The 9,898-nt window shown below is 49.4% G+C and overlaps 1 protein-coding gene across 2 annotated transcripts in view; it reads left to right on the forward strand.

The window, feature by feature from the left end:
• Positions 1-1,982, forward strand: part of commd10 (COMM domain containing 10) — a 36,390-nt gene extending 34,408 nt beyond the window's left edge. For both annotated transcript variants that reach the window (XM_048999551.1, XM_048999549.1), the window contains 2 exons: positions 1,644-1,703; positions 1,796-1,982. In XM_048999551.1, the coding sequence (XP_048855508.1) occupies positions 1,644-1,703; positions 1,796-1,834 (99 nt within the window). In that variant the 3' untranslated portion in view covers positions 1,835-1,982. The remainder of the gene's footprint in view (positions 1-1,643; positions 1,704-1,795) is intronic.
• Positions 1,983-9,898: the final 7,916 nt, after the last annotated feature.

Below are 9,898 nucleotides of genomic sequence, written 5' to 3' on the forward strand. Positions count from 1 at the left end.
AGTCATTGGACAGATTTTGTCCCATCAGACAGACGGGGGCAGTACTGTATGTTTTTATAATCATGCGTGCGTGTGTTTGTGAGCTCCTGTTCATCGAGCCAATCACATCTTAGGAATAATGATGTGGCTGTCACGTGATCCGGGCAGGGCACGTGTGGTCAATGTATGAGCAAACATGTCCCAGAGTCACCCTTAATTACAACCGCCAGGTCTCGGCAATAAGGTAGCATGTTCCACGCCAGTGATTCTCATACAGTCATTACACGGAACACGGAGAGCAGTCAGCAAACACACTGGTCACAAATGTGTTCAGCTGTGACATATGGTGTAGCAATATGTGCCCCTTTGACGGAAGCATTGTGAAATTCTGCAAACACTCACTATTAAATCTAATGCATAGGGAGGAAGCGCAGATATTCAATGCTTACTGTAGCAGCCTGTGTTTAATATATGGAAAGATTTATGAAATATACTGTATTTTTCTCAGCTTAGTATTATAAACATTATCATGAAATCAAAAAAATTATGGCATTATAAGTGAGGAAAAATAAAATATATGTTTATGAATTTTTGCAAGCAGATGTCCAACCTTTGAACGTCTAACTTCTGTGGCCTTGAACTGATGCTTCAGGGTTAAATAGCTGTCGGATTTTTCTTCTGGTGTCTGTAGGGATGCAGGCCAAGGTCTCATTGTGCTGGGAGTCGACATGAAATCCGGTTATTTAAGGATCTAATTGGCTGTGACAATTAATATTAATGTGTATATCCCAGCTTATATCCCCAGAAAAAGCGGTCAGGAAAACAGTGTCCTGGAGGACATGAAATGCTCTGGAGGGTCACTGGGAGTGAGCTCTGTAATTATGATGTTTCCTGCTGGAGGGTTTTTGGTGTCGTGCTGCCCCAGCAGAAAGGTGATGACAGTTCTCATGCCATGTTTACGCTGAACTTGTCCACGCTGACACTCGGGTTCCATCTCGCCATTTGCAGTAAGTGCAGTACGCCCATTAAGATTCTCTAGTAACTCGAGCAATGGTGAGGTCCAAATCGCGAGCTGTCCTACATTTCTATATCACCTGTCAGGAATGTTTCCCCCCTACTCAGCCCATAATTGTGGATGGTAATTCAGGATTTCGTTAATGTCACTGCTGTTAATGTGTTCTGATTCCGCAGCCCCCACTGCCAGTCACTCCAGCCCCTCAGCCATAAATGCTAGTGTGGGGGCGGCATCTTCCAAGTAACGGCACATCCCTTGATTATTTGATGTGACTGAGGAGCCGCCTGGCCTCCTTATGTCCGGAAGAGTTCCCAGGTTGGACTTCCACATCTCTCTGTCGGTGTGTTATTACCATGTATGCTTCAAATAGTTCTTTAAGAATTTGCATCAGCTGTAGAAGTAATAATTCAGCTAAACGTTGCAGGTTCAGATCCGTGGTGATGGTGGGTGGGTTCCAGGGTACCTAATCCAGTCAAAAACATGACTCTAGCAATTAGATAATGTACCAAAATGAGTAAAAATAAGCGAGAAATCTGTCTGCTGGGTGATGAAATGTCTTTCTGATAGGTAAGTGCTGTGTTTGTATTGGTCCTTGAATCCCTCATATGTTTGTTGGCCTTCAGAATCTCACTGCGTTCCTTGTCTTTAGGGTCCAGAGAGGGTCTTTGTACAGTTCAGCCACCAGGAACTGCTTGAGTTCTACAACAAGGTCAGTGTGAATTAACCGTATTTCTACTTTGTGACTTGTGGCTGCAGTGTGCGGACAGCTAACGTTTGCTTGCTTGTTTTTTTCGTTTTCAGCTTGAGATCATCCAGGCTCAGCTGGATTCGCTCACCTGATGGCAAGCTTTTCTGTTTGGCCGTGAGGAACAACAAACGAATTGCACGCTTGCAAGGAAAAACAATTTGGCCACCCTGCCGATTTTTCGATACGAACTTAACCGTCAAAAATTCCAGCCATGCCATCGCCGTCTCTCTCGGCACAGATACCCACTGTGTCGTGTGAATTGGAAGGCGACGGTGCTCCATGCCTGTCTACACTTCCCCGGGAAAGGCTGGGGAGTCTGCCTGTTATTTCATTCACTCTCTGTATGAAACAGTTTTGCTTGGTTTGTATGTCTCTGTATATCGACCCTTAATCTAACAATGCAATGTAAATGCTGGAAGCTGGACATTCCTATTGATTTCCACTGGCTACTGCCTGGTCTCAGCTGTCCAATTATGGTGCCTCATCTCCGCCGTCAGTCTGGCACTGCGTACCATTTCTTCATCAGCCGCGACCATGTGCATTGCATACATGGCCCTGGTTTTAAATATCCCTGGAAAGACCTGTAATATTAAGCATATTGACTTCTGTCTGTGCAGAGAGGAAATGAAGCAGCTCTGGAAATGAGATGTGATTAATTACTGATGTGGAATGTTTTCTGGATCGTTTGAATTATACATCCTTTGCAGTAAAATTGTTACTTTTGATGTTGGGGAATGCATTTTCTTATAGCAGAGATGCATGCAGACCTTAAATGAGTCGCTGGCACGCAAACCAAGAGCACCTTTGTTGGTGACAGGGACATGAGACAGGGACCATGGCATATGGGACATGGGGGCACAAAGCCTGAGACAGGGGACATGGCATTTAGGACATGGGATGGGGACAGTTGACACAGGGCATAGGACAGGAACATGGCTTATGGGACACAGGGTGGGAGCGTGTTACATTGTTTTCCAGTCACAGAAAGATTTGACATGCAGGACGTAACTGTCATTATGCAAGGGGGATTACACAGGAACAGTGGAACCTAGGGGATAAGGGAGATGTGGCACACAAGAGAATGGACATAGGGTGGAGGACAAAGGACATGGTGCAATACATGGGAGGTAGGATAGGGACAGTGACATTGAACGCTGGACACATGGGGATGGAGAGAGAGGACACAGGATGTGGGCCCTTTTAGCGTTGCAGAAGCAGCGAGTGTCAGGTGGAGGAAGTAATAAAGGAGAGACGGGCCATCTTTACATTTAGAATCGTCCATATGTAAGCAAATCCAGTTTAAACTGCTAATGATTTCCCTTTGATTCCATGTTCGGGTTGGTTAATTACTTGGAACACCCGTTACACTCTGTGTGGGTATGTCTATATACACTCAGTGGCAGAAAAAGTTAAGCACCCTCAAGTAGTAGTCCGATGGATGTAATTTGGGAGACGTGCAGACCAGTGATGGGTATGTAAATGATTCGATTTGCAAGGAGCTGGTCGTCTAGTCACCAGACACAGAGGACGCCTCGAAGACGCATTCGACAGCATTACCAGCACTTGACGGAGTTCGATAGGGGGGCATTGTGGGTTTGTGTGAGGCTGGGTGGTCAGATCGTGCAACTGCCCGGCATGTGGGGCCTGCAGGTGTCACGGTTGCGCATTGGTTCCAACATGGGGCACGTGAGGGTACTCACACACGGCGTGAAGCTTCCGGTTGTCCAAGACAGACCACACCAGAGGATTGTTGTATTGTGTGCCGAGGATTACAGAACCTCATGACATCTGTGCCTGCCATCCGGACACAGGTACTGGACTCTCTACAACATCCTGTGTCATCCTGCACCGTGTCTCGACGACTGGCATCAGCGGACTATGGGTTCACCATCCCCTGCATAGGCTGCCGTTAACACCAGCACAGAGACGGCTGTGTTTGGAGTGGTACCATAACTGGGAAGCATGGACTGATGACATGCGGCGTCGTACCATCAGCGATGAGTCTCGGTTCTGCATGGCCACAGATGACCAACGTGTGCCTGTATGATGGTGCCAAGGGGAGAGGACCGATCCTGCCAATGTTGTGGAGAGACACACTGGTGTTACTCCTGGCATCATGGTGTGGGAGCCATAGGGTATGACGTCATGGTGTGGGGAGCCATAGGGTATGACGTCATGGTGTGGGGAGCCATAGGGTATGACATCATGGTGTGGGGAGCCATAGGGTATGACGTCATGGTGTGGGGAGCCATAGGGTATGACGTCATGGTGTGGGGAGCCATAGGGTATGACGTCATGGTACGGGGAGCCATAGGGTATGACGTCATGGTACGGGGAGCCATAGGGTATGACGTCATGGTACGGGGAACCATAGGGTATGACTTCATGGTGTGGGGAGCCATAGGGTATGACGTCATGGTGTGGGGAGCCATATGGTATGACGTCATGGTGTGGGGAGCCATAGGGTATGACGTCATGGTGTGGGGAGCCATAGGCTATGACTTCATGGTGTGGGGAGCCATAGGCTATGACATCATGGTGTGGGGAGCCATAGGGTATGACATCATGTTATGGGGAGCCGTAGGGTATGACTTCAGGTCATCTCTGGTAGTGATTAAGGGAACCCTGACGGCACAGCGCTACGTCAGTGACATCCTGCATCCGCATGTCTAACACTTCCTGAGACAGCACAATGAAAGGATCTTTCGACAAGACAATGCCCGTACATACAGGGCACATGTGTCTCTGGGCTGCCTGCATCATGATGAGGTCCTCCAGTGGCCAGCCAGGTCCCCCGATCTTTCCCCAGTCGAACATGTGTGGGATCAGCTCAGACATCAACTCAGACCTAGTGCCAGTCTGCAGGATCTCGAGGGCCAGTTACAACAGCTCTGGGCCAACTTCAGCTGAGGATACAACAGCTATACGACTCCCTTCTGCATCGTATTGCCGCATGGAGGTGCCACACCCTACTGACATGGGACCAACAGTGTGCCCATCCTGCCAACTCTCATGTCCATTTGATCTGACATAATCATTGCAATACAGTCACATGACTTTTCACCATGTGCAGATTCATTTCATTTCCACCACTCTGGGTGCTTAACTTTTTTTGTCACTGAGTGTGTATATATATAGATAGAGAGAGAGTGTACATGCTCTTCAAGCCCTATAAGCAACTATCCTGTCAATGCTGTGATGGGCCTGTCAGGCATTTTCCTAATTGCTTTAGAAGCCACTGAGTTACTCACTTCTGAAAACAGTTTAATTGAGTCCCTGTCAGCCGCCTGCCGTTTACCGTGTCACCGGTGTGACGCCTCGTGAGCACAGCGATGTCGCGAGACTCGTGATGCGGATGTAGCCCGGCACTCCGACACTGCACCTTCTAAAATCGGCGCGCCGTCTCGCGAAAGGGCCGCTGTTCTACCTAATTTACAGTTTTTCCACCATTTGGAAAAAACGGGAAGAAGGAGAAGCACGGAGCAAACGCGGCGCCTGAGGGAGGTGCGTGTCGCTCAGCGGGGCGAGCAGATGGCGGCGCGGATCCGGCTAGGGGACGGGGCGCGGTGCCGAGGGCCCCCCGCCGAGACGTGGCAGAGCGGCGATCGCCGCGCATGGCGGCAGCGTCCTCTGTGCTGCGAGCCGCCTCCTCTTTGCTGCTGGTGCATTATACCTGCATCCCAGACCCTCCCCCCACACAAAAAAAAAATAGGCAAGCCATGCAAACTTGGGGAGCACCCCCAGTAGAGAAACATTTAAGGTGCTTCAGAATTGTTATCTACATCCTTGGCTTCATTTAAAACTGTTTACTAATCAAATACCAAAGAACGAGAGTCGGCCAGCCTGGGACAAAGGCTCTCAGCCCGAGTGACAATGGGACCCGACCACAAGCTGGACCGGGGAACCGCTCAGCCACCAATCATTTGTACACCACCATCGGGCCGCGGGAGGAGCTCCTAATGAATCGCAGCATTGTCTGAGGGACATGAAAAGCAATGATGATCAAAAGCTGCACCGCCACGGTAACCTTGTGGTAAACTCCTCCCTATTTGTGTCCCCCCCTGTTCCACACACTCCATATTGACGCTGCGGAGTTCCGGATGAACAGATAGACCCCCGTGTTGTTGGTTTGAGCCGTCTCCGAACCCCAGCATCAGCCTTGGCTAAACAGAAGACGAGCAGGAGGAAGGCATTGGGGGGGGGGGGGGGATGCTCAGTGCTCGGCTGTGTGAGCTTGCTGCTGGAGTAGGAAGGACTGTTTCTCCTCCAGCGGAACTGCAAAGCACGCAGGCTGCAATTAGAGCTCCTGTCTGCGAGAACAGCAAGCTTTACATTCACCAAGGTGGAGGAAATGGAAGGAATATCGAAACATTTCCTGTGAGGTGATGTTCGCGACATTGTGGGTAATATCTCAGCCTCCCAAAATCTCCATCAGGCCTTAATGCAAAACACAGCTTGTTTGGTTCTGATGACATGAACAAGGCTCAGTGAAATATTAGAATCCTATTATGACATTCTGTAGACAGCACCTGTAATTCAGAAGCTGCCTCTGATTGCTATATGGACTTGGACTGTGACAGCTGCAATAGCCGGATCTCCATGGGACTCTGCCCTGCCTCTTTCAGTAATATCCCATCGTTAATAGATGGTTTACTTGTACCTGGCTTCTCCCTGGACATTGTCCCTCGTCCTTTCAGGGGCTTCCCCACCCCATTAGGGTGACTGAGCATCGTAACACTCCTCCTCTTAAAGCCAGCTGCTCCTAGACCGTCCCCCAGGGGGCGAGAGTGGACCACCAGACGCCCGACCATGGCGCCTTTGGTCTTGACGGCGGCGGTTCTCCGTCTCCATTGTGGGCGTGTCTGGACTTGAAAGGAAGGATCGGCAGCGGCAGGATCCGGAGGGGCTTCTGCCCACAGCGGGGGTCTCCGGGGGATGGTGGAATTAGCACGCTGGCCCTCCTGTCGATCTGCGCGGCTGCAAGCCGATGCTCCGCGTTCTGCGTTACCTCCTGCATTGTTTGCGTAATTACACTGAAATGACAGTATAAAAACACACCGTATAATCATCCGCTGCTTTTAGTGTAGGTGGGTATAATTCTTTGGTCCCCAGGGGGGAAATTACTGAAATTACTTAGTGCTGGTCTTATTCTGCTCTTTCCCTGGAGGTAAGATGATTTACGAAGTTTTTGACATGGTGCTGTCAGCTGGCGGAGGAAGGCTTTTCTGTGAGATCAGTCCTTAAAAGCCGTCACCCGTGTCAGAATAACTTAAGTCAGTCGGCTGTCATTGCGGCAGCACAAGCTATACTGGAAAGAAAGGGTGGACAGACACCTTTCCGGATGAGTCACGCTCTGACAGGTATTACGTTCAACGGTACAGCTGAAGTTCCCCCTCTAGGATCTGAATCTAGAACCTGTAGTTGCTCTATTGCAGTTCCCTTAGTAATAACCGAGGTTTAAATGGCAATAAGCAGGTCGCTGCTGTATCTCTTAGCTGCTAACTCACTGCTGTGGCCTCATTAGTGAATATGTAATCGGGAACTCAAGGGGGTCCTGCTCTTCTCTGGAAGTTCCATCAATCACAGTCGCTTCCAGTCGCTTGCAGCTGGCTGACCCTTCATAAGCTCAGCATTCCAGCATAACAGGAGACTAAAGCGACAGCATCCACTGGCCCAGAACTGCATTACTATCAGCCTACGGATAGACCCCAAACGCCCCGTGGAAGGGTGATACCGTGGAGATGACCTACGAATGCTAACACTGTGGGTGCAGACTTCGCTCTGTCACCTTACATAGGCTGACGTGGAGAGCTGATTTAGCAATGGACTTTGGCTTTGACCTTGACCACCATCTACATCTTGCATTTAGCAAGCAATCCCACTCCCCTTTTTTATAATGTTCTTTCTTTCTTTCTTTCTTTCTTTCTTTCTTTCTTTCTTTCTTTCTTTCTTTCTTTCTTTCTTTCTTTCTTTCTTTCTTTCTTTCTTTCTTTCTTTCTTTCTTTCTTTCTTTCTTTCTTTCTTTCTTTCTTTCTTTCTTTCTTTCTTTCTTTCACAACACACCCATGTAATGCACCTTGGGGTGATACTGTTGTGAAAGGTGCTATATAAAAATAAGTTGAATTGATTTTAAATTTAAATGTTCCCAGTTCTGGCCGACCCCACATGAACCAAAGCCAGGAAATCATAGTGAGGAAGTGAAAGACTAACCTTTGACCTTGGCGTTAAGCAGCGAGGGTCTAATCTCAGGGCGAGGCTGATTCTCTGGACAGAGCTGCACCCCCTCCCCAGCAGCATCATGCATTTGATCTCCACCCACTCCTTCCTACAGTACGAGGACATCGGGTGGGGGGCTGCTCAGAGGAGGCGAGTGTCAATATTACACACTGATGTCACCATGCTGGTGACTTCACCCCGGGGTCCGTTTCCATAGCAACACTGGAGGGCACAGATGGACATGTGTGGGGGTTCTCAGGGAACGGGGGTGCCCCCTCCATAGGCCGTCCCCCGACGCTGGCGGTTCCCACAGACTGTCAGGGAAGATAGCTTGAGCTTCCCAGTGCCTCCTAATTGTCTTTGACGAACGCCATATTCTCACACCGCAGTATTTCGATGGAGATAATGTGGCCTCATAAAGAAACTCATTTCTATTTCATGTTCAAAGTTGAATCTGTTTCCAGCAGAAATCAGGAAAACTTCCAAAGGAGGGTCTCTCTGGTGAATTTCAAACAATAAGGTTTCCTCTGTAATTAGACGGCTGCGAGTAAGATGATCTGAGCTTCTGCGGTCCTCGCCGTTGTTGTTTTTGTTGTTGTGTGAGATGAAATTCCCTAATGGGCTGTGTTTCAGCTACGGCCTCCATATTGGAACTGGCAGGCCTGCTTTTCTGCAATCACGACTCTCCATGAAAAGGCTCATTTATATTTCAATTGAGGAGCCCTAAAATTAGGACAGCCGCATCAATTCTTAAAATTCCCCATTCCATCTGGAATTCTCCCACTGGCCCCCCACCCTTCCCTATTATCTGTCACTGGCTAACCTGTGCTCACCCACCCCCTACAGTGCCTCACACCGCCCCCTGCAGGGCGCCGCGTCAATCCTCGCAGCACACAAATCGTTACACACCAGCTAATCCTGTTTCACAAATCCACGTAGCCTCGGTCCCTCCGCGAAAATCCCATTTCTCCATCTGTTTAGCAGCCAAAGGCCTTCACAGCAAAGCTCTGTTTGTTCTTTTTAAGTAGGTCTGGGGTGATTATCGCTCGTTCCGAGCGTCTTGAGTGCGGCTCCTGGGTGTGGTGCTCCCGCACATATATGGGATGTAGGTCGTCCTTATTTACTGACAGACGTTCTTTTAATTAATTCTCCATTTATTTTGTTTGTTCCGAAAACAGAGATAATTTAGGATCTCCCGGGGAATGAGAGACTCTTACTGTTGCCAGCCTATGAAAGCTGCCTGTGTGCATGTGTGCGTGTGTGTGTGCGGGTCATAGTGGGATGAGGAGCGGATTAAGGAGGCGTGTTGTCGGCACACAAGTGTGCCCGTGCGTCTGTGTTAATGGGATTTTCTGTGCTAGTTAGAGAGCCGTCTGCAGCCAGGCTGCTCAATGGAAGCTGCTCCTGGTGTACAGATCCCTGCCCCCCCCACCCCCCCAGCCTGTTATCTGGCACATCCTTATTTCGCTCCCAGAGAACAGAGACACTCAGCCCACCCCGCGGCCGCCTGCCGAGGCCCGATTTCCAGGCTCCCCCATTTCCACGACAGCCGCTCAATTTGCATCACAGACAGAAAAGTGACTTAAGATGTCAGCCGCCCAAATCACACACCTCCACCCCGTTAGGTACATGGAAGATAATCAACAGAAAGTCCATCCGCGAAGGTACAAGAGTAACTCCCGTTTTAAGCAGCGGCTCTGTTCCTCTGTTGTCGTGTGACGCCAATGGCTGGCCATTAAATGGCCTGAAAGCAGTTCAAAGGTCAGGTGAAGCATTCTGGGTACTTTAGCCTGACGCGCCTCATCCGTGAAGACCAATTAAAATGCCCACTGGGGCTTTTCATGAAGCGTTTAAGTGCAGGTGGGATCAGGGGGGCTATGCTCTGATTCTGTCCAAAATGCCAAGTGGGAAGCTATGGCTGTGTGGGCACAAGAAGCCTC

This window comes from Brienomyrus brachyistius, chromosome 2 (assembly GCF_023856365.1).
Source record: "Brienomyrus brachyistius isolate T26 chromosome 2, BBRACH_0.4, whole genome shotgun sequence".
Taxonomy (NCBI): Eukaryota; Metazoa; Chordata; class Actinopteri; order Osteoglossiformes; family Mormyridae; genus Brienomyrus; species Brienomyrus brachyistius.